The 24754-nt window shown below is 36.8% G+C and overlaps 2 protein-coding genes across 6 annotated transcripts in view; one reads left to right on the forward strand and one right to left on the reverse strand.

The window, feature by feature from the left end:
- LOC593710 (ATP-binding cassette sub-family A member 2) overlaps window positions 1-11734 on the reverse strand; it is a 96930-nt gene extending 85196 nt beyond the window's left edge. Inside the window, exons 1-3 of one of the 2 annotated variants that reach the window (XM_030997635.1) lie at window positions 11541-11734; window positions 8983-9141; window positions 7640-7733 (exon numbers count right to left, since the gene is read on the reverse strand). In XM_030997635.1, the coding sequence (XP_030853495.1) occupies window positions 7640-7733; window positions 8983-9048 (160 nt within the window). In that variant the 5' untranslated portion in view covers window positions 9049-9141; window positions 11541-11734. The remainder of the gene's footprint in view (window positions 1-7639; window positions 7734-8982; window positions 9142-11540) is intronic. The other variant, XM_030997636.1, reaches the window with a different exon arrangement.
- Window positions 11735-14630: 2896 nt separating this feature from the next.
- Window positions 14631-22900, forward strand: LOC592254 (NXPE family member 3). 4 transcript variants are annotated; one of them, XM_011662721.2, is made up of 7 exons: window positions 14631-14821; window positions 15994-16177; window positions 17781-18197; window positions 19018-19182; window positions 20538-20713; window positions 21238-21290; window positions 21881-22900. In XM_011662721.2, the coding sequence occupies exons 2-7, from the start codon at window positions 16010-16012 to the stop codon at window positions 22696-22698; spliced, it is 1797 nt and encodes a 598-aa protein (XP_011661023.2). In that variant the 5' UTR covers window positions 14631-14821; window positions 15994-16009; the 3' UTR covers window positions 22699-22900. The 4 variants fall into 4 exon arrangements, with proteins under 4 accessions (XP_011661023.2, XP_011661016.2, XP_030853639.1 ...); XM_011662714.2 differs by having other exon boundaries at window positions 15998-16177; XM_030997779.1 differs by having other exon boundaries at window positions 14631-14817.
- The last annotated feature ends 1854 nt before the right edge of the window (window positions 22901-24754 follow it).

Below are 24754 nucleotides of genomic sequence, written 5' to 3' on the forward strand. Positions count from 1 at the left end.
TTGCATACGTTTCAGGTCATATTAAGCATTTTATAAAAAATCGCGCGTACGAGCATGCGCGCGCGTTTTCGCGCGTAACACCATTACAAAACATAGAATCGCCATTTTTTTTTCTTTCATGATATTTCTCATATTTTTTCAAGGAATTTGATACCATGTTTATCTCTTTATGACCATTATTAACAAGATGAGCGTAAATTCAAGATAAATGTCAGTGCGCGCGAGCTCTTGTAATACATAACATACATGGGCAAAAAAATGCCTATACACAATCCATTATAGCTCATTGGGATGCACCTGGACCCCAATTCTGTTTTAATATTTGAAAAGAGTATGAGTCAGAAATATGATTTCATGTCTCATTTGGCCATTAAGTGTATCGTGACATCATGTTAATGGCCTTGGAACTCAAAATACGAATTTGCATATTATGACGTCAGCATATTTATGGAAAATTGATTGTATCTCTGTATATATTGATTGATTTTCTTCAAAATTTCAATATGTTGTAGCTAAGATAATTCTCTACAAGTTAAAAAAAAAACTTTTTCATTTTGATGACGTCATCAGAGTGAAAATTTTGATTAAAGGCCTCATGTCAGAAATTTCATAATTTGCGTGTTATGACTATAGAAGGTGAATTTCGTTCACGTAATGAATCTACATGAAAGTGTTTTTTAAGAATTTTCAAGCAGTATCTCGCTTAATTTTGCTCTATTTTGTTTTCAAATTTAAGTTGACCAGCCCACCTATACTTGTTCCAAACAAGTATTATGTCTAGTTATGATTGGAAATCGAAACCAAATTTTGCGTTTTACTAACAGTTTTCATAACACTATACAGTCTATTTGGGAAAGCGAGTATGGTAAAACCTGTCTCTCAAAGGTTTGTATTTTTTTGAGGCACTTCTTGATCATTTTGAAGAATGAAGAGCGATTTTTTTTTCAGGGCTTCACTATTACACCATATCACAGACACTGATAACACGTAGGGCCATGCATCCATGCCTTTAAATTGTAATTGAATGACATGTCCAAGTTGTTTGTACACGAGGGACTACATGCCTACATGTTTGTATTAGTATGGACTATGGTTGCGTTTATCAACCAGATTTTTGGCTAGAATCAGGTTTCTCAAACGTCTTTCAGGCAAATTTAGAAGGTGATAAACGCAAAGCCTTTTTCAAACGTCTTTAGATATGGGCATATCTAAAGACGCAAAAAGGTGCGTTTTGTATGTGACATACAGCCAGAATCACGTTTCTGAGAGATGATAAACGCAAAGCTGTTTTGAACCTCACATACAAATATGACCACCCAGGTGTTGTGTACAAGCATGTACATGTATGTGAAGTTGATCTCTGAGAAACTGTCTGCTTCCCTGGTCAAAACAGCTGGGCAGACACAAGGCCTTTATTTTGAATCGTGAAGGGACGATAAACGCGACATCCCGATCGTATAGTGGAATTCGATAGTGGGGTACGATATGTACATATCTAGTGGCAAGCCTTGATAAACGCGCCCTATGTCTGAGGACAGATGAATTGCTCTTTTGTCATGGTTATTTGTAGACACTCCAGGCAATCCTTGGCAATTCCTTGTCATGTTACCAAGCTCAATTCAACCACATCAAACTATAAAAATCAACACCAGCCGACATATCATGACAGATGATGTGTTGTATGATACAATATGCTCCAGCAACAATTACTCCATACATATAGTCAACATCTTAATGATCCTATGGTACAGTAACCAAATTCTCAACTTCAACCCTGGACCAAACACTTACCTGTAATACCAAACCCTAGAAATACAACTGAACTTAAACCCAAATGCAACATTAAAGGTAAAGACCAGTTATGGTCATGCGATTGCATTGTGAAAGAAACGGTGTGGAATCGATCAGAAAAGGTTGATCATCTACCATCTAGCATCTGCAAGGTTCTGGAATCATCAAAATGATAAGAAATTTGGCCCATTCTTCGTAAAGTTACAAGCACTATACACAGAAAGATGTATATGGGACTACCCTATATCTCTCACAGACCATGAGAGAAACAAATTTACCAAATATATGTATGAATTAGTAGGCGGTTTCCCGGCAAATTTTTTATCATCATGTATTAGTCAAAACATATTCTTTCACATGATTGGTAATGAGAGCTTCCATTTCATTTTTTGAAATTGGGTGTTTCCAATACTGGTCTTTACCTTTAATATCTACAAAATGTATGTTACACCGCCAAACCCACTTCAGACCGACTCCAGACCGACTCCCAACCGACCGATTCTTGGTCACAGATGTAGTGTACTATTTTGTTCGGTCTAATGTTGGTCTGGTGTCAGTCTTGTCGGTGTGACTACGGGTGTGTTTATTGGGTCTTGCTACTAGGTATGTACATATCGTACCCCACTATCATACCCCACTATCGAACCCCACTATACGATCGTGATTTGCGGGATGTCGCGTTTATCGTCTCTTCACGATTCCCAATAAAGGCCTTGTCTCTACAAAGCTGCTCTGCGCCGCCGTTTGACCGAGGAAGCAGACAGTTTCTCGGAGGTCAACTTCACACACATGCTTGTACATGTACAACAACATGACACAACACATGGCGCGCTAGCCTCCGAACCGGAAATTAACCTGGGAGGTCTGATTTGTATGTGGGGTTCAAAACAGCTTTGCGTTTATCATCTCTCAGAAATGTGATTCTGGCTGTATGTCACATTCAAAACACACCTTTTTGCGTCTTTAGATATGCCCATATGCCCATACCTTTAAAAAAGACCTTTAAAAAAGGCGTTTATCACCTTCTAAATTTGCCTGAAAGACGTTTGAGAAACCTGATTCTAGCCAAAAATTTGGTCAATAAACGCACCCTAAGGTACATGTATATAACCCTTAACCTACATGTATATCTTTCAAGACATGAAATTTGGAGCCACTGTCACCAGAGCAAATAAATCAAAGCATCCAATGAAGAATAGGCCTGTCCTTATCAGCTTAAGTTTACCAAATAACCCACTATATTTTAACTATTGCAAATTAACCAGTTAATTTGTATCTTCATCAGCCCGCAGTTACAATTAGCGGGATATTTGGTCGAGAAAATATCCAGAGAAATCTTGGTCTTGTTTCCCAAATGTCCCACTATTTCATTCGTGCCCGTCCGAGCTAGTTTGTGATGAGCCTATCGATCTGATGAAGCCGCAATTTTGAGCGAGTCTGAAAATAGCGGGTTATTTGGCAAAGTCAAGCTGGTGAGGACAAGCCTATTGTCCCTTCTAAGCTGCTTCATACTACCCAAACAATCAAATCAAATTATTTCTAGTGGCTTAAAATTCAGATGCAGAGAGAAAATTGAATTAGCATTGAGCAATTCCAATTATGCAACAGAGTACACACCACGATAATGTACATTGTGTACATGCACATGTACATTTCAAATGTACTTTGTATAATTTCATGTCTATCGAAATACAGCAGATTCCAAGGACATTTTACCACAAAGCGAGACACCAAGGTCGTTTGTTTGAGTCATTCTTTACTAACCAAGGTACATGTAATCTATTCAACATGTTTTTATCTTTTCGTAGTAGAATTGTGCATATATATATTTCAAAGTGGTAGAAAGATAATCCTTTTGGTATGGGTTTAAGGAAAATCTTGCATTCTTTTGAGTCCTACATGTACTTTATTTTCATAATATTGCACTGGATACCAGTTTAGTGTTTAGTTTTATTTCCATATTGTTTTGTTTTCCTTTCTTTTGTTTCCTTCCAAGGGGGGGGGGGGGGGGGGGGGGGGCTGGGGTGATTTGTATCAAACAATACTGAATACTTTATCTTGCACTACCGGTATATCATAACGATGTTAAACACTAGCCACATCTGATCATTTTGATCATTTCAGAACACTTGGTATGAAGTCACATTACAAGTTGCAAGTGATCAATCAACTTCGAGAACCACAGTTGGGGATGCTGTAAATGTCTTCCTTAAATGTAATTTAAAATTCACCCTCAACAGGCCAATGCTGTGTATCATAAAGTGAAGTGTTTATAAACAATGTGCCACATGCATACTTCCAGAAGAAACATGTATCAATCATCCACAAAAGATAGCACCTAAAGTTTAAATTCTCGTTCAGATATATGCGGTGGTTAAAACTGCAGCAGGACTTTTTTAAGATGACGTTAACTGTCATAGTTATCCGTTCACATTTTTGTATCTTAGACCATTTTGAAAAATATACATGTTTAGCATCCAAAAAAACAAACATGGAAAACACTGCTAGAATTATCAATTACTGTTTTTGTTTTTTTTTAATTTAAAAAATGCCGGCGGCCAGCTTGAAAAATAGCCGACTGTCAGGGGAAATGTACCGAGCTGCCATTTTGAAGAAAAAAAAGGGCCTCCTCCTTCCTATATTTCAAAAAGGCAGAACGTTAAACATGTTTGTTTTTTTATTTGGCCTTATATCATAGAGCTCAGTGACTATGCATTAGACATTTGTTGTGTGCAGTGTCCATTCACTTAAAGATGAAGTTGAGTTCTGGTCATGCGATTGCATTGTGAAAGAAACGGCGTGGAACCGACCAGAAAAGGTTGATCATCTAGCATATAAGAATTTGTGTGTATTGCAAGGTTCTGGAATCATCAAAATGATAAGAAATTTGGCCAAGTCTTGGTAAAGTTACAAACACTGTACACAGAAAGATGTATATGGGACTACACGAACACGTGGCGTAAAAAGCCGGCCCCCGATTTTTACGATGTTACATGCATATTTAGAATATGAAGGCATTTGAAGAGCCATGCTTTTTAGGGAACATGTCTTAACTGATGTTCTTCCACACTTGCATAATAAGAATGAGTAATGCTCACAAATTATTTTTCACCTCTTCCCAGAACTCAACCTTCTCTTTAAACATTTTTTCTTTTTAAACAGTATGCTTTTGCGGCTGTTCACCATGTCATATCTGAACCAACCTTAACAAGGCCATCTCTCTTCATCCTGTGTTAAAACAAGGGAACATGTTGAACTGTACACCAGGGCCCTGTATTAATGAGCCAAATCGATTACACTTCTTCGATCAAACGCAACTTATAATCTCATATCTTTTACATTACAAGAACAGATCTGCAATAGCGATGCATTTTAATCAATCGCAGCTCTTTACAAAACAAGGTCTGTATGTCCCCTCGGGGGGGGGGGGGGTGTTCAACCAAATAAATGACAGCTATAAAAAGAAATCTGGGTTTATTAAAGTCCTAGGCTCCCATTTCTGTCTTTTCCTAGAAAAAAAGTATGAGGTGGTCAAAACTCAAAAGGTACAGTTCTTAGTTTACTTTTTAAAAACAGAAACCCATTAAAATCATTGCATTTTCTAAACAGATCTTGAAGACAGACATGGAGATAATAGACTCTTCGAAATTCACAACAAAATCATTACAATTTACAGGGGGGCAATTCCACGGTAACGGAAGGACACTCAGACAAGATTTTTGAACTTCAGGTTCATACTAAATGAACTGTTTTATTAGTATAAGATGTGAAACAGTACAGATATAATACCTATATAAGTGCCTTTAATTCTCCCCAAAAAATTGTCATTAGAGTTAAGTAGTTTAAGAATGTGCATATTAATTATCTCGGTAACGGAAGGACATAAAAATGGACATGGTTTTTCCAGTTAATTAGTGTTTATCCAAACTTTGTGAAGTTGATGAAGCTTTCCACTTGACTGAAACACATTTTGTTCCCCATAGTTTAATACATACAAATAAAACATTTCTTTTAGTATGAACCTGAAGTTCAAAAATCTTGTCTGAGTGTCCTTCCGTTACCGTGGAATTGCCCAGGGGCCAATCTTTCTGTGGTCTAGCCAAGTGGAAAGGGGAATCCAGAAGTCCATACAAATATTTGAAGAGATTAGATTTTAAAAGCCCATATGAGACAAAGAATCTCCTTTACCTCTATCTTTGCTTTGTACAACAGAGAAGAAAAAAACTTTAATAGGTGGAGTATTAACTTAAAGGACGCTACAGAAATACCGCCATCACTGACCAAGCGTAAAATCTTCAATCGAATGAGTTGTTCATAATCCCTGATTAAATGCCACAAAAGACAGGAAATCAACCGAGATGTAAGCAACATCTTCTCTAAAATGTCTAGCTTCCTCTAGTTGGCAAATTGTTAGTTTCAAGCCAGCTGCTCACAAATCTATTATGCACACAGTTAAAGGGAAAGTCCACCCCCAAAATAAGTTTGTTTCGATAGAGGCAGAATAATAAGAAAATCAGGTGAGTGAAAGTTTGAGCAAATTCTGAATGAAAATAAGAAAGTTATGAATTATTGAAGTTGTGATCAATCAAATACAAATTGGCAACTCTGTGACTTATTATACGAGCTCTCCTTCATTTGCTTTGTGCATAATATTCCATAAAATCATGTTTTCTTTGTTATTGATGACGGAATATATATTTGTTCCTTGCAGGGGGAGTATAGAAACATATTTTCAATTATTATATTTAGGGTGCATGTATGGTTGAAATTTTTCTTGAGGAAAAATGAAAATTTTAGATTTTTTTAGTACTGAGCAAATGGAAGTTGAGCTCGCATGATACGTCATAGAGTTGCCAATTTGTGTTTGATTGATCACAACTTCAAAAATCCTAACTTCCTTATTTTTAATCGGAATTTGCTCAAACTTTCACTGACTTGTTTCTCTCATTTTTCTACTCCTATTAAAACTAACTTAATTTCAGGGTGGACTTTCCCTTTAATGATCCTTTATCTATTGTTTATCTAAAGTGCAATGTTGATATTGCGGGACTTCACAGATATATTATGTACAAGTATACAGTGGAACGTCATAAATCATGGTCACTTCAAACAAGCGTTATCATATCAAACAATTAAGTTTGAGATACTATTGTATCCACTCACTAATGATTGATACTATAAAACAACACTTGACCTCTTAAAGTAGGTCCTTTGATTTAACCTCGGTTCTGAATTTGACCCTTATTAAAAATGTACAAAAGGAATCTTGAATAAAGTGACGAGACAATTATAATAAAATGAATATCAAAAACAACAAAAACCATCATCACTATTAACACAACAACAATGGCTTTAAAGTATGGTGTTCTTATCTACCATACAATTCCATCCTACAAAGTACATATAAGACTATCTACATGTACCACTTACTACAAAGAAGAAAGTGACTAATGATGGCTATTTTTTGCCGTAACACAACAGTGCCATACTGGGGATTGAACCCACAACCTGCACATTCCCAGTTTAGTACATAAACCACTTGACTACGATCAATCTCCTACAGTCAAACCTGTCTATAGCGACCGCCCGAGGAAAACACAAAGAATCAATGAGAAATCATTTTCAAGGGAAACAAAAAAAATGTGGTCTTTGTAAACAGGTTCCTTTAGTACATGTTTCAATAAGAGACCATTTTTTTCAAGGGAAACAAAAAAAGTGATCTTTGTAGACAGGTTCCTTTAGTACATGTTTCAATGAGAAACCATTTTCAAGGGAAACAAAAAATGTGGTCTTTGTAGACAGGCGGTCACTAAAGCAGGTTTGACTGAACATTAAAACTCTGACTTACTTTGGCCTCTTGGAACGGATGGTTTATGATGTCTGAGAGACACCAGGATGAAGAAGAGAGTGAGTGGAATCAAGATCTCCAACAGAAGGACAAACTGGGTGGAAAAACAACAAGATATGAACAAATTAAAGAGAATGTTGAGTTCTGGGGAGAGGTGAAAATAATTTGTGAGCATTATCATTGTTATTATGCAAGTATGGAAGAACATCAGAGTAAAAATGTCCTCTGAAAAAGCATGGCTCTTCAAATACCTTCATTTTCTAAATATGACAAGTAACAGCTTAAGAATGAGGCCTGATTTTTATGCCACATCTTTGTGTAGTCCCATATACGTCTTTCTGTGTACAGTGCTCGTTACCTTACCAAGACTGTGCCAATTTTCTTATCATTTCAACGACTCGAGAACCTTGCAGTACACACCAATACTAGGTATGCTACATGTTCAACATTTTCAGATCATTTCTTTCACAATGCAATTGCATAACCAGTACTCAACTTTATCTTTAAATACCAAGCACATAATGATCAAGCTCCAGTTCAATTCAGCGATGACAAAAATAAGAAATAATAGAAGTATGGATTTCATAACAATTTATCTTTAAAATGCCTGTAGGCATCACACAATTATTAGGAACTATAAAATTCCACTGCGTTGTAGATGGCAATAGAGATTACACACTTCAAGAAGCTAATGATCTTGTTTCAGATTAGGAACATAAAGTAATTGCAAGTGTTACATCAATATGTGATACATACATGGATGATATGTACATGTACATACTACTATACTTTAAAGATCCATTCAAGTGCATGTATACTGAACATGATGGGGTGAGTCATAGAGCATTATTATTCCCACGCTCATTTAGAGATCAATTGTTTGTGTTTGTACCAGAGTATATTTGCATATTTTTTAACTTTAGCAGTTCTTTATGCAGATAATGACCTTTCCATATGGGGCGATTGGTGGAAAATGCAGAGCGTTACATAAGGCCTGTTGGTCATAAAACTGAAGGCTAATCCCGGTTTAATATTGACAACACCTGTTATTGGGTAAACACCAGAATGGTGTCTTATTCCTGGCAATAAAGTACCAAAGCTGTGACATCATAAAAATCTATTTTTAGAACATTTTGCTCTGGTTCATAACATTACGAACCAGAGCCAAATAACACTGACTTCCTATCAGAAATCTATTTAATCAGATGGTCATATCTCAGCCAATACTTCACATATTCATTTGGTTTTTCGACATTTGGACATTATTTTTGATGCTCTTTTGGAAAATGGACGAAAAAATGGAGAATTTTTGATGACATCACACTTCACCACTTTATACTTACCGGACTTCTCCTCTTCAATGTCCAGTTCTTCCACAGAAGAATAAGGAGCTGGTGCATAAACCCCATTTTGGTTCTGGTGGGCTACAGGAGGACAGCTCAAATGTCTTTCAAAACAACCAGAGAAACTAGTACCTGACAATATCTCACTTGGCTATGGACCTGTTTACAGAAGAAGACAAAAATGGGTACAATAAATCATACAAATAATCTTTTCCCTTAAAATTTCTGAAATAGTTAAGCACTAACTTTACACAAGTCGACAACAACAAGCTAAAATACATGTACATGAAGGTATCTTTTGGCAAATGATAGGCCTGTATTTCTTTTAAATCTGAATGTGTTAAAATGTGGTTCACAGGCAATATTTCACATAGTTAATTTGGGGCAGTGCTTTATAATCTTTGATGTTTGTATTACTTGGGAGGTGGGACTGAGCTTGGATCATGTTCTCCATAAAATTTTGAATTTTGAAGTATAATCGGGCGAATGTAATTCCTAATATAAACGGATCAATTTGTTATTCTTATTGTTTTCCTCTCATCCAGCTGATCATGCCCTACACCTCATTTCCATTTTCAGTGAATCATACACAATTACCCATCTGTCATCCCATGTCATCCTCGTCGGTTCACCTTTCACCCCTGGTTCTTCTTCTTTCTGGATTATCATTATACGTACCATTCTCTCTTTTTTTGGTTATAGCATGGTTACCTTTCTTTACCATTTCTAATATTTGCATATTTTGTAAAAACCTTCCAGAGAAAAAGGTGTGCTGTGTAGGCTGATACATCAGAGCATTTCTGGATTTCTTGATGTCAACAGTTTTTCTTTTGAGTACTTCTCTCGTTTCAGCTACGTATATTTTTAGGTTCCTGATTTAATTAAGTTGGTGCTCTAACTAGCAATTTTTTCTTTGCCCCAGTTTGATTCTTGTTTGTTTGATTGTGGAGTGTGTTACACTAGTCTCTGTGAACATATACTAGTACAGCATTTTCAGTTGGCATGCACAGCTGGTTAAATGAGCTAGGAGAAATGTAACATGTGCAGGTTGCATTGTTATTTTCTTGGCTTACTTCAGAGTGGCCAAATATTTCCAATCCACCAACCCAAATAAGCCCATTTTAGCTGTGGTTGACATCTGACTTGCAGAGGTCATTACTCCAAAATAATCACACAATTCAACCAAAGCTCGATAATCAAATATATATTATTTCAAATATAATTCCATTGGCTGGATCTCTTTCACCTCGATCAAGCAGCATGTTCAGGCCGTTTTTTGTATACATGTACCCAGACATTGTGTCTGGACAGGTACAGGCTGTGTATCCAGATCTTAAATGACTGTAGGCCTGTACAATATTATCATAGATAAATTTATGATGGCTAGTGCTACATGTATCTGATGCATACATCGTATCAAATCCAAAGGCAAAAGTGGTGGCATTATTTGTGGTAATCAATCGGGACAAATGTGACATATAATATATACCCCCCATCATAACACAACCTATCAGCTGCTGCGGTAACATCTCCAACAGTGACCATCTTCCAGGAGGCTGCTCTACCCATCATCAGAGCGTTGCCTCCTCCTGTTGGGTCCAAGCTACTGTAGACAATACGACTCCACGTCTCGGTTTTTACTTGCACGTCCACCGTTTTATTGTAAATAATAGACATCATTCACTGTTTTGAATTACTTCATGCACTGTCACTATGCCAGCATGTTGCATGGACATCCCAGTTTAGCTGTATGATAGCTGCCATCTGGATTATCTCTACAAGTAACAAGTAATAGCTCGCAATCTTGCTCTTGTGAAACTCTTGCACAATTTGAAGATATGCGCTCACAGAAATCTACCAAGCCTGGCCGGTATGTAATAAAGTGGTGTGGGTGGCGCTGGTCCGAGAACAAGGATAGGTCGCATGAACGAGGATCGTCACCGTAAACACGGACAGATCGACGCGTGCTAAGAAATAAGGATCGTCTGCATTTTCGCGGACGATTCTTATTTCCTATCCGCGATGATGCTCTTTGATGCATTTCACATTCACTTTGCACAGAGACTTTCACGTTATGAATGATAAATCCTCGGGAAGGCAGACAACCCATAAGCAGACGGTGACCTGGGGGTATTTTATAACATGGAATCCGTTTTCGGATTGCCAGTGAGCCGATTTGTCCATGTTTACGAGGATAGTCTACTGTCTAGATCTAGTCTATATCCTTGTTTATGCGGATGATCCTAATTCTCTGAGCTGACCAGCGCCCTACGGCCCTAGGCCCTACAATACCCTATCAACTCGTTTAGCACCATTTCTCAAAACATGCCCATTTAGTGTGATGAAAAGAAGAACAAAATTGGCAGGACAATAATAAACATTAGAACTAACGTTAGAAGCTCTTACTCTCAGACTATCCCACACATACACACTGACATTCACACTCACTTCTCGGCTCATTCACACAACACTCGAACAGTTATCATGACTTGGACTTCCACTGTTTCACTTTCAGTTTCATGCTTCATCAGCTCAAAGTAACAAATATATCCACTTACTGCAGCCACTGTTCAATGTCTTTCTCCTATTTCTGACCTTTCTGCCATTTCTAGATAAACTCGGCAACGAATGGGATATGCGGCACGATAAAATTAGACACGTCCTATTCAGAATCGTGTAAGAAGATGTCAACAAATTGCCAATAGTGCACTAGTGGTACTGGTACTGTACAGATCCGCCGGTAATATCTCTGCATCATTTCTGAGTTTGCGTTGCTCACTCTGTTTTCTGTCCGTATTTGCTCAAGAGATGGCGCTATTGCACAAAGAGACCGTAGGAGGACATACTGTGTATGATCGAATCTCTTTAAAAGAAACATTTTGGACTACAAGACTGTATTTCTACAACTTTTCTGATAAAAAGACTATTGCACAAAGAGACCGTAGGAGGACATACTGTGTATGATCGAATCTCTTTAAAAGAGACATTTTGGACTTCAAGACTGTATTTCTACAACTGTTCTGATAAAAAACACATTACTAAACTCTTATGTACTTTAATTCTTAAAAATGTGTTTGATAATCTCAGTTACATAATAGTAAAACACATTAAATGTAATTCTCTCTCTGGAAAACCAGACAAAATAAACCGTAAACAATAATTGGAGACTATGTAGACGGAGGTAAAAGAATGATACATTTACCCTCAATTATTTCAGGCTTAAAGATTGCCTGGGTTAAACGTCTTCTTGACGATAGTAATGTTGGGCAATGGAAATGTTTTTATGAAGTTTGTTTGGCTCCATTCGGAGGAAATCTTTTTTGGTATAGTGATATTAATGAAAACGATTCTAGTATATTGTCGATAAAAAACATTTTTATGCGGGAAGTTGCCCAGTCATGGGCTACTTTAACACGGAAATCAGTCCTTCCCATATCAGACGACAAAATATATGGAACAACACTATGATTCGTGGGAACAAAAAAGTATTATTCATAAAGTCATGGTATGACAAAAGTATAATTAAATTATCTTATCTTCTTGACGAAAATGGTAATATTTTTACCTTCTTTCAATTTAGAAACAAATATAAGTTTGAATACAATTTTGTAGAATTTTATTCTGTGAAAACGGCTATTCCCCATAATTGGAAAAATAATATGCCTAAAGGTTCAGAGGCAGACCTAACAGCTCAAGAGGAAATGATTAAAAATATAATGAAGGCAACGAAGATATGTCGCTATATTCATAATGTAAGTGTTCAACAGGTTTTTAGTCCCCCTAAATCAATAGATAAATTGAATTCTCTGTTTAATATACCAAACATAGACTGGGGTAAAATTTTCTGAGTTCCTGTTAGGTTATGTTTATCTACACGGATCCGTTATTTTCAGTTTAAGATAATACATCGTATACTTGGTGTTAATAAATATCTTAAATTATTAAATATTTCGCAGTCAGACCTATGTTCATTTTGTTATAGCTCCGTGGAATCTATAGAACATTTATTTTAGGATTGCCCAATCATTAGAAGGTTTATTGCGGATGTCCAACATTTCATTTTAGAGGATAAAGTTACTTTGAATAAAATTAATTTCATATTTGGGTTTTATGGAAACGTTAGAGTTCAATTTAATTTTGTTATTTTATATGCCAAATACTATTTTCCAACAAATGCAAAAATATCGTACTCTCACCAAATTCTTTTAAATGCATGTTAAGGTATTATCGTTCTATTGAACAATACATTCATGTTCAAAATAACAAATTTGTATCATTTAATAATAGGTGGAAAAACATTGTGTTGCTTTAAAAAAAAATTATCTTGTATAATCAGCTATATTCTTGTTGTTGATTCTATTGGCTATATTATGTATGTATATTCATATATGTTTTGTTATGTTTTGTAAAGTCGAAAGCAAAATTGAATAAAGATGATTTTAATAAAGAAAACAAAAATTCTCTCTCTCTCTCTCTCTCTCTATCTCTCAATGACTCTAATTTAGTCTCGTAGGCCTATCATTCTTTTTTTTCTTCTGTATGCTGTACTTTTCCAACACCACGAATTACCCCCTAATTGATGTATTTTGCTTGTAAATGTACTTAATATTGTCAGGTCTCACAAGGCAAGCTTCGCTTATCTTGGAGCCCTAGCCAGTTCTGTTTGAAATAAGTTCATATTCCTTCATGTATGTTTAATCTATAATGATGTTATTATGTATTCAGAACTTGAAAAAAATGAAATTAAGAAAGAAAAAAATGAATTAAAAATGTTACCTCATAATAGGTTTATATGCTATTTTTCAATAAAAAAGGAATGTGCTTTTCCTCTTGGCTTTAATTTTTTTTAATGTCTCTTTTTCTTCTTCTTCTTCTTCTTCTTCTTCTTCTTCTTCTTCTTCTTCTGTTCTTCTCTCTTCCTTCTCCTCCTGTACCACCAACTCTTCCTCTTTTCTCTTCTCCTCCTCTGCCCCTCCTCCTCCTCCTCCTTCTTCTTCTTTGTCTCTTTCTCCTCTTCTCTCTCATTACCTACTAATTATAATACTCTTAAGGGCGCGTTCATGCTTGATTTTGACGGCCAGAATCAGGCATCTGTTACGCGTTTAGTTTAAAACACGCTTGCGTTCATGCTCACTTTTGTAGAATCACCGAAAAACGGCGATCACGATCGCCGATCGTAAACTCACAAAAAGATGCGTTTACAATTTGTAAACGCGTTTAAATGGGGTCAACGCACTGACCTCTAGTGGGTCTACGTAGCATGCGCACACAGGTTTGCGAATCCAGCTGAAGGCCACCCAAGAAGAATTGCCTGGAGAAGTAAGCATGAACACTACATCGTGGAACTGCGATCACGATGAGCGTTTACGATGAGCGTTTCAGATCGCTCATTCTGCCTTCAAAATTTAAGCATGAACGCAGCCTTAGTCGATGAAATAACGATCAATTGATAAATAAACAAAATAGACTGATCTGAACGCATGTAATAACAAAGAGGTTCTGATAACGTGGATAGGGAACACATATCTAGTTAATGATTAATCACAGAATACATAATCTTTCCGAGTCAGACATTGTCAATATTAACAGGTCAAAGGTAAGCATGAAATTCGTTCATCTTTCGTTTGAACGCAATGTAGACTGCCTGATCGGTATTTTTAAAAGTCCATATGCATAGGTCATTCTGAACAGTGAACTGCCATTAGTTTTGTGGATCTTATGTCATTATTATATGAATTAATTATTTCATATTTGCGTGCATGCGGTATGTTATCTTGGATGACGTCATTTTCAGGGCGGAATGCTTATTGATCATCAACACATCACTTTGCAGTAGTAAGTAAGTAATAACTATTACATTATGTACATACATGTATTTCTTGTATCGTTCATCTGATCTAGCAAATCCTATAGTTACAGGCTTCTGCTGCTATACTGCTTAACCTTATACAGCAGATATAGACACGTGTCTCTATATCTGATGGTTATACAGCTTACAGCTTCCACTACAGACTGGTAATCAATTAAAATGTTACAATTAGTTTTTTTTTGTTAGTGGCTAGCGGTGATAGTATAGTATGCACTTATTAACAGTACTGAACAGGCTTAGATCAGTTGGGGATCGTTCGCTATTTTAAGCAGCCAGGTTTTGTATGAAGTATTTTTGTAGCATACTAATAATTACAGTAGACTGATGGCACATATTGCAGTATATACCTTTACAGAGATCAGAATCAGAATGATTGATTGATTGATTTTTATTCGACAAGTTTCAAACATACAACAATAATAACAGATCAAAAATAAGTCAGCTTGAACAGGATAACCCACGAAAGCTCGAGAGCTTGTTTTCAGTGGGGTCCCTTACAGACATGTATAAAATTAATAAGTTAAAATAATAATATTTACAGACAGATAATGGTCACGTTTTGTTTTGTTTCAGAAACATATTCTTTAAGCAAATCAAAAGAAACAATTATTGTTTACCATCGCAAAATTACCAGGTATCCCTCCTTTACACAACAAAAATAAAAGAGGTAAAGTGAAAGGGTTTGTCAAAAAAAAAATCCCTGGATATTAAGCCTACTCCCCAGTGTCTTCCTAATTATTATCTCGCATACTACCTCTCCCCCTCTTCTTCTTCTCTCCCTTTCTCCCTCTTCTCTCTCTCCCCTCTCCCTCCCTCCCCCTCTCTCTCTCTCTCTCCCTCCTCTCTCTCTCTCTCTCTCGTTCTCTCGTTCTCTCTCTCTCTCTCTCTCTCTCATCCCCTTTCTCTCCAATGAATTCAATGATAGAAGATGTATTCATCACAAATACGAGAGAAATAGTCATTATGCTATAAAAATAGTTACAGCGATGAAAACCTAAAATTGGAGCAGATGGTGATGTGGCGTTACAAATTATCACATAAACTATTTTTGTTTGATCTTGAGAGTAGGCCTAATACGAGCAAATGATGAATGCACACTTCGCCATTCACATTCTATGCCATTTTTGTGTGTTTACATCGAGGTAGTTCCAGGCAGGAATGATAAATGAAGCGATGTTTCGTGGTCGCTCTCGTCGATTGGCTGTTGGGGCAATCACCGTGGTCATCGTCCTCCTCGTATCGATGTGGTCGACATGGTCGAGAGGTAATACGAGCGAGGTGCTTGACCTAAAGGAAGACGGTCTCGATTTCATCAACAAAGAGATGGTGAGAAAATCTTATTTCTGCACGATTTATATATTGTTTTACCTCGGGAAATTCACTGTAATAATTGAGATGAAGGCTTACACGAAATGAAGGAAATAAGATATTGAAACCGCAGGGTTATATTATAAATGAACTAAATCGATAAGAAATAATAACAAATTTTGATTCTACCTTATTGATGACTCTTCACTTTGAAACAATAGGCTATAAGGTGACTTGAATTGAATAAGGAAATAAAGAATACAAAAAGATATTAAAAAAAATAATGTGAAAATGCGAAGAAGAGGAAGGAGATGACTTGAATTAAATGTAGAAATAAAGAATTAAGAAAGAGATAAAATAATGTTGAAAATACAAAGAAGAAGAGGAAGAAGATGACTTGAATTAAATGTAGAAATGAAGAATTAAGAAAGATATAAAATAATGTTAAAGATGCAAAGAAGAGGAGGAAGAAGAAGGAAAAAACAGCAGCAAGAAGAAGAAGAAGTAGAAGAAAATTAAGGAAAACAAAAGAAGAAAAGAAACGAAGATGAACAAGGACAATATTTGGGCAAAGGCATTGAGATGAAGTTGGAGAAGTATTAGAATATGTGATATACAGGAAGTCAACGTCATTGCTCCCCTTCCGGTTTTGGCTCTGTTCTTTAAGTTACACAAATGATCTTGATCAGCCTTTCCATCATTAATGACAACATCCTCTAATACTCAAGGCTGACAAAAAGAAAAGACACCAATAATGGTCAAATTTCTGTATCCTCCTTATAATCATTTTATTTTATTGTTATCAGTGGCATTGTTAAATAGGATGTTTGCTCTAAAGACTAGGCTTTATCTACCATTATTAGTTGTTTTAGATTTAGATTGTAGGGGATGCCACAGGTTAATAATTTTAAGAATTATTTGTATTCTATTCGTGCATTTAGGAGAAAACTTCAAGGCTTACGTCCTAGTCATCTCAAATCAAAGAAAATCACTGACTCATGAATACAAAAAAAAAACATCTTTAAATTACAGTAGAACCAGTGGAATGGTCAAATTTCTGTATCCTCCTTATGATCAATTTGATTTATCGTTATCAGTGGCATTGTTAAATATGATGTTTGCTCTAAAGACTAGGCTTTATCTACCATTATTAGCTGTTTTAGATTTGGATTTTAGGGGATACCATAGATCAATAATTCTAAGAATTATTTGTATTCTATTCGTGTATTTAGCAGACAACTTCAAGGCTCACTTCTTGGTCATCTCAACAGACAAAAGAAAACAAATCTTTACTGACTCATGAATACCAAAAAACATCTTTAAATTACAGTAGATCCAGTGAAATGTGTGACAAGATTACCATTTTATTTCTGAATGTTGTCGTACATTACTGAAATAATTTCTTGTTATTGCTACCTCTAGCATGTTGCATCAAAACCCTGTCCTCAGCCATCTCGACATAGAGAAGAAGAAAAAAAGAAGAAGAAAATCGTCACTTATTCATGAATACCAAAAAACATCTTTAAATTACAGTAGATCCAGTGGAATGTGTGACAAGATGACCATTTTATTTCTGAATGTACATTACTGAAAAATAATTTCTTTTTATTGCTACCTCTAGCATGCTGCATCGAAACCCAGTCCTCATCCATCTCGAAATAAAGAAGATCTTTACCGCACCATGAACACTAAACAGCAGTTTTGTCGGATCGACTCGACACCGAAGATAAAACCAAGCCTCCCTCGGATTAAACCGTTCGACTGGGTGTACGGTTCGGACATCACCAGCAGACTAAACTCAACGTTTGAAATCATCAATAAAAAGAGTGCCTACGAAGTTTGTGATAGGATACAAGTCAGGATAACAGCCAGAAACGGGCGGAACGAACAGAAGAGATTTGGCGGGGATTATTTCCGATCGCGGATCGTGACCAACGATCACAAAGGACATACGTGGTCGTCGATGTCGGATGGTGAGGTGGATGACCACGGTGATGGAACATACACGGCAACGTTTACTTTAAAGTGGCCCGGAGAGGTACAGTGATAAACGGGATGTCTTACTTTGCTATTATCATTATTTACTATGTATTCGACCACAAGAAAAGTTATAAAATAAAATGTGACAGTAGACCAACATGTCACCAATATAAAATACAAATGTAATTTCATTGTAATATTTTAGGGAAATTGTTCTAAGCAATCTAAGTATTTCCTTCCAGCACAAGTAATGTCCAATGTATACCGAGTTGATATTTTCAATTGTTTATAATGCTAAGGTAAAGAAATAATTGTATTTTCTACAAGCGTTGGCCTGTCGGGCAGATATCAAAGTGTAATGAAGAAATAAACTGAAAGATTAACGTTTGATAAGCTAATCTATTACAAGAGAACTAGTTGAAAAAATAAACCAATCAGTCATTGAAAAAAAGAAGGCAGTCTATCTTTAGAATCGAAATATGACGCATTCAGTTCTAAATCCTCGGTCAGAGGTGCCACTAGAAAAAAGTAAGAAAGAGAAAAAGAAAAAAAGGAGGGGAGGGGAGGGAGTGATGGAGAGAAAGAGAGACAAAGAGAGAGAGATAGAGAGAGAGAGAGAGAGAGAGAGAGAGAGAGAGAGAGAGAGAGAGAGAGGGGAGGAGGAGTCTCGCCCAATATTCTGGCTGTTATTGTTTGGACTCTAACAAATCCATATCCTAATTGGCAATTTTCGTAAGTTTGTATTTGGAAAATGTAACCAACCTTGGGCGGAATATTGTGACCCTCGATACACCCCATTAAACATATATCAGGGGCACCCCTATCTAAAATGAAAGCACAATGCCCCTTTTAACAATTTATGACTTATTTAATTCCAGGTGGTGATTCGTATCTACCTAGTGCATCCCAGTGAAGCAGTGTCAGTTCTTCAAAAGCAAAGCCAGTCTCAACTAGCTCGATATTCTTACAAAGGAATCTTCTGTTCAAACCATGGGCCCGTGGTTCAAGAGGAAAGAGAATGCAACGTCTTTATGTCACCACAGGTATGCATGGCACTATAGCCCATCTAATCCAGGGATTGCCATGATGTAGATAGGCAAGTTAAGTTGTAATATAAACGCAGGAATAGCTATGGGGCGCACATGGCACATGCCAGTTCCACACCAAAGACTCCCAACTAGGGTAGTTTCAGCTTATCCTCAAATTCGTCCTCATCTCCCTCTCCCCACGCTCTCTCTCTCTCTCTCTCTCTCTCTCTCCTCTGTATTCCATTCGATTGGGGAGAGAGGCATGGCATTAACCTCTTGCTAACTGTAGCATTATCATGCATTTGCACATGTATATTTTGAAAACTGATGATGCGTTCTTTGGTATAGTGTGAGTTTTAGTGGTGAGAATATTTAGTGGTTTCGATTTATCTATTTTGTGTGGATGTGACGGTATATCGGTTCGTGTAATGGTGATGACGATGTATTTATTTGATGTGGGGGTGACGATGTATCTGTTTAGTGTGGTGACGATGCATCTATTTGGTGTGGTGGTGACTATGTATCTATTGGTATAATGTGACGATGTATCTATTTAGTGTTGTGGTGACGATGTATCTATTTTATGTAATGATGAAGATGTATCTATTTGGTGTGATGTTGACGATGTATCTGTTTAGTGTTGTGGTGACGATGTATCTATTTAGTGTGGTGATGACGATGTATCTATTTGGGGTAATGGTGACGATGTATCTATTTGGTGTAATGATGACGATGTATCTATTTGGTGTGATGTTGACGATGTATCTATTTGGTGTAATGGTGATGATGTATCTATTTGGTGTGGTGGTGACGATGTATCTATTTGGTGTTGGTGGTGGTGGTGACGATGTATCTATTTGGTGTAATGGTGACGATGTATCTTTTTGGTGTTGGTGGCGATGGTGACGATGTATCTATTTGGTGTGATGGTGACGTTGTATCTATTTGGTGTGGTGGTGACGATGTATATATTTGGGGTGGTGGTGATGATGCATATATTTGGTGTGGTGACGATGTATCTAGTTGGTGTGGCGTAGTTTCGATGTATTTATATTGTGGCGATGACGATGAATCTATTTGGTGTGGATGTAGGTTGTATCTATTTAGTTTGATGGTGACGATGTATCTATTTGGTGTGGTGATGACGATGTTTCTATTTTGCGTGATGGTGACGATATATCTATTGGGTCTGATGGCAATGACGATGTATCTTTTTGGTGTGCTGGTGACAATGTATCTAATATCTATTTGATACGGTGGTGAAGGTGTATCTTTTCGGCGGGATTGTGACGATATTTCTATTTGATGCGATGATGACGGTGTATATATTTCTTGCAATGATGACATTTATGTATCTATATCCTTTTCAGACTAAGCATGTCTGTAAGTTTACTGACCGTCGGACGCGACTCTCTTGGTACTGTCACCATCCCACGAGGGCAGGTCTTAACTGCTCCCACTGGTGTCGTTTTAGGAGCGATTCTCGCTCAGCTATCACCTATATGATGACGACTTTGCCAGAAAAGGAGAAGGCACTATTCCAAACGTGAGTTTTGGGAAAGGGATATTCTTTTATCCATCTTTAAATTATAAATTCTCCATGGATTTGTAATAAATTTTAACAATGAATGGAATAACAGAATAATTCGGACACGATATAAAGGTTTTATTGATAATCATATACCCTGTAATTTCTTTCCGCCGTCAACATGTTCAATAAAAGATATCAAACAATTTTTTTACTATGATGATGTTTTTACTTCTTATCGATAGAAACCGAACCAAAATACAATGGCAAGAAAATGATTAGATTTTACAATTATAATGTTTCATTTCTGCTTTAAAACGTTGAAATCACTGGATGAATACATAAATAAAATAGATAGTTAAATGTTGTGAGGTTTTATAACATATCTGGAAAGCCAGATTTGTTCAATTCCACCATCGCAACGGAAATACAAACAATGTCGCCACTCTCTTTTTTTGTAGAGATTTGAAAGTAAGAAACAAGGATTATTTTGAATATTCTAAGAAAAATCTTCTCTACATGTCTTTTTATTTGTTGCACAGATCTATAATGAATAATAGGAATTTGCTTCATTCAAAGGACTATACAGTTCAGGGTAAGTTTTTAAAATGGAATGCTATAAATTGGCATTCCAACGTAACAGCACAACTTTAGATTAAATGCTTGTAATAAATTATCCGAAAAGGGGAAAGGTGTTAAAACATATTTAATTTTGTGATGTGGTGAAACGAACTTGGGGGAGAGGAATTAGATCAAGTTACAAATGTAAATGCACCCACTACCATGATTGCAAATGTAATAAATCTCTCGCCGTCAATATCAAGGGTCCCTTTATTGGTTTATGTATTAGAATCACCTGACACGATTTGTTGGCATTTTACCAATTGGAAAGTCATAACCATGGCGACTCTCCGCAAAGGTATTTAGTTTGAAGCTTGGCATTTGATGCGACGAAGGATGATTAAAAACCTTGTCTTTAGACGAACAATTTAATGATAATTCATAGTTGGACGCTCCCTGTTACAACTCGATTATCTGGTTCACTAGGAGTTTATTTAAACCATTAAAGCGTGTAAATTTATATCGTATAATGTCAGTCTACTGAAGTTTGAGTTTAGATAAGCTTTCATTAGTTTGCTTTTATTTGAAGCCCTCGTAATTCGACTCCTTTATATTTTTTTCCAGCAAAACCCGACATTCATCAAAGGATGGACTTCTTACCGCCATGTAAGCCTGGTATCCATGGGAACAGCTTCGCCCACTCTGGATACTATGCAGACGATGAGTGGGTATCGTCGTACTGCAACATTTTGCGTTTCTCATCATCTTTTCCCGCCACTTTGGATTGTTTACGCAAGAAGACTCTCTTCTTTCTGGGGGACTCCACCGTCAAACAACTGTTCGACTACTTCATGAAGCGACTTGAAGGAAACGTGGAGATCTTTCACGGGAACACCTTCTCCGCGGGAAAGAGTGCTCCGATCCTAGCCGTGGACGAGAAACATCGGATCAACCTCATTTTCCGCTCTCACGGGTATCCTATCGGGGACGATGCCGTGTACGACATCCAAAGCATCCAGTATCTCGCGAACACCCTCGACGATATGAAAGTCGGAGACAAGAGCGTGGTCATTGTATCGATCTGGAGATACTTCACTCCACATAGCGAATCGCTTTACGAAGAACGCATCAGAACAATCGTTGAGGCTGTGAAGAGGTTGCATACGCGAAGCCCCAAAACACTTGTGATCTTCAACAGCGCGAACACAGGAAACATGGACACATTAGAGAGCGTCGTGTACAACAGTGACTGGTACGCGAGGAACTTAGATGAAATTTTAAGACGGGAATTGTCTGGGTATGATCGCATCGGTTTTCTAGATTCTTGGGAAATGACGAACGCTCAGCTCTTTCCACATCGGACTCATCCAGTCGGCATGCATGTACAGAACCTAGCAGATCATCTTTTGTCCTTTATATGTCCATCTAGCCAGCTGAAGTGATGTATACGGAGAGGCTGAATACGACGAATAGAAATATGTTTTTACACTCTTTATTGTTTCTAGCATATATTCCAAGGAACATGTACTCTAATAGAACACTCGTCAATGTATTGCATTGGTTTCACTGACTATCTATCTCCCCTACCTCAAATTCTGTCGATCTCTTTTTACTACAACTAATTCCTTCCTTCTGTCTTTCTTTTTATATCGGCGCCCTGCTTCATACCCCCCTTCTATCATTTCTGCATCCTTTATAGTAATGCTGTCTCTTTTCTCCTCTTCTACCTCTCTGCTCCTTTTAATGTCAAACTACCAACCTCCGTCCGCTTAGGCCTCAGTCACAAATGCCATTACGAACTGCTACGAACGCCGTACGAACGATTTTCTGATAATGGAAATTCGGGAAGACAATGGAAAAACAGGGAGATTCGTACGAAATTATCGTTTGTACAAACCTTTGTGACCGTAGCATTACTCCCTTCTCTCCCCCACTCTTTCTCTGTGTTACGTCTATTTATTACTTTGTCTCTCATTTGTATCTCTCCCATCTCCTCTCTACTGCTAATGCCGTCTCCTGTCTCCCCCGTCTCCTCTCCGCTCTCTTCAATGTCAAACTACCAAACTTCTTTTGCCTACCCGTTTCTCTCTCCCTCCCTTTCTCTGCTTTACATATATTCCTCTTCTACCTGTTTTCTCTCTTCTACCTCTCTCCATCCATTCTCTATGTCGGTCTAGATCTATCTCTCTTCCTCTCTCCATTTTCCTCTCTCACTTTCTCCTTTCTTTCACTCTCTCTTCTCTTCTTTTACATGTTTATATGAATGTTCTCTCATTTGAAGAAAAAAATGCATATCGCACTGAATAGAAATTGCAAAGCTGACTATCCTGACACTTTTTCTTATCATGATCACGTGAAAAGTTGTGATGAAATTGAAGCTGCAATCTAAGCCAGATATTAAGTCATTAATCATCATTACACAAAAATAAAGGACTTCTTTCTACAAAACTTTATTATGTACATTTTTTTTATACAGTACATGTATATACAAAACAGAATATTTGTGTTAGAAATGAAATGTAACACAGTAAATAGTAGTGTACAAGAATAAATGTAGCTCACTGAATATGGAATGGAGTCAATGGACATTGACCATTTCGTATCTTCTGAGCCAGAAAGGCATCATCTCATAAAGTTAAAGGGGAAGTCCACCCTGATATCAAATTAGTTTTAATAGAAGCAGAAGAATTAGAGCAACAATTCAGTGAAAGTTTGAGAAAAATCGGGCAATAAATAAGAGGTTATGAATTTTTGAAAATCATGGAATCTTTGAGTGAAATTGGCGATGTGGTCAGAAATGTTGATGTCATCCCTTATAGTTCACCACTGATCTGAATGACAGAATGACAGAATGACCCAAAATCTCAATTTCTCTGAATGTTAATGGAATAGTAGACCTATCTTATACGGGGGTGCATGAATAAACATGTTTTCTGTTATATGTGATCGAGATAGGCATGAAGAAGATATATGTTTTTGATCAAAATGAAACTTAATGACATTTCTTGCATTCAACAAAGGATAAAAGGTGAGGGGGTGACACCATATTTAGAGACCGCGTAGTCAATTTGATTTCATGAAAAGTTATGGATTTAAAAAAAAACATATATATAATAATATCTGATTTTTCTCAAATCTTCGCTGATCTGTTCTTCTCATTTTTCTCCTTGTATTAAAACGAACTATTTATCAGGGTGGATTTCTCCTTTATTAAGCACAGAGTGAATAATCCTCCTATCTCTCAACACATGTTTTTTAATTAAATATAGCACTTTACAATGCCAAGTAGCAGAGTACATGTATATCTACAACTGGGTCAGTCATGCATTTGAACGATGCAGATAAGCATGCCAAGCAATTTTGATGTGAGCGCAGATTCAAACCAAATGTTTATGCTTCATAGAGGGTAATTACAATGTGCATCTTGTTTGATGGAATCATCTAATCTAGGTCATAATATTGAGAGTTGGATAAATTAAGGTAAATAATGTGCTATAA

Source organism: Strongylocentrotus purpuratus, unplaced genomic scaffold (assembly GCF_000002235.5).
Source record: "Strongylocentrotus purpuratus isolate Spur 01 unplaced genomic scaffold, Spur_5.0 spur5_scaffold_4, whole genome shotgun sequence".
Taxonomy (NCBI): domain Eukaryota; kingdom Metazoa; phylum Echinodermata; class Echinoidea; order Camarodonta; family Strongylocentrotidae; genus Strongylocentrotus; species Strongylocentrotus purpuratus.

Bases quoted from the DNA above. Each gene is read 5' to 3' on its own strand.
- LOC592254 (XM_011662721.2), top strand. From the start codon at position 16,010: ATGATAAATGAAGCGATGTTTCGTGGTCGCTCTCGTCGATTGGCTGTT. The intron at 16,178-17,780 runs GTGAGAAAATCT...TGCTACCTCTAG, and splicing joins ATTTCATCAACAAAGAGATG to CATGCTGCATCGAAACCCAG. The intron at 20,714-21,237 runs GTGAGTTTTGGG...TTTGTTGCACAG, and splicing joins GAGAAGGCACTATTCCAAAC to ATCTATAATGAATAATAGGA.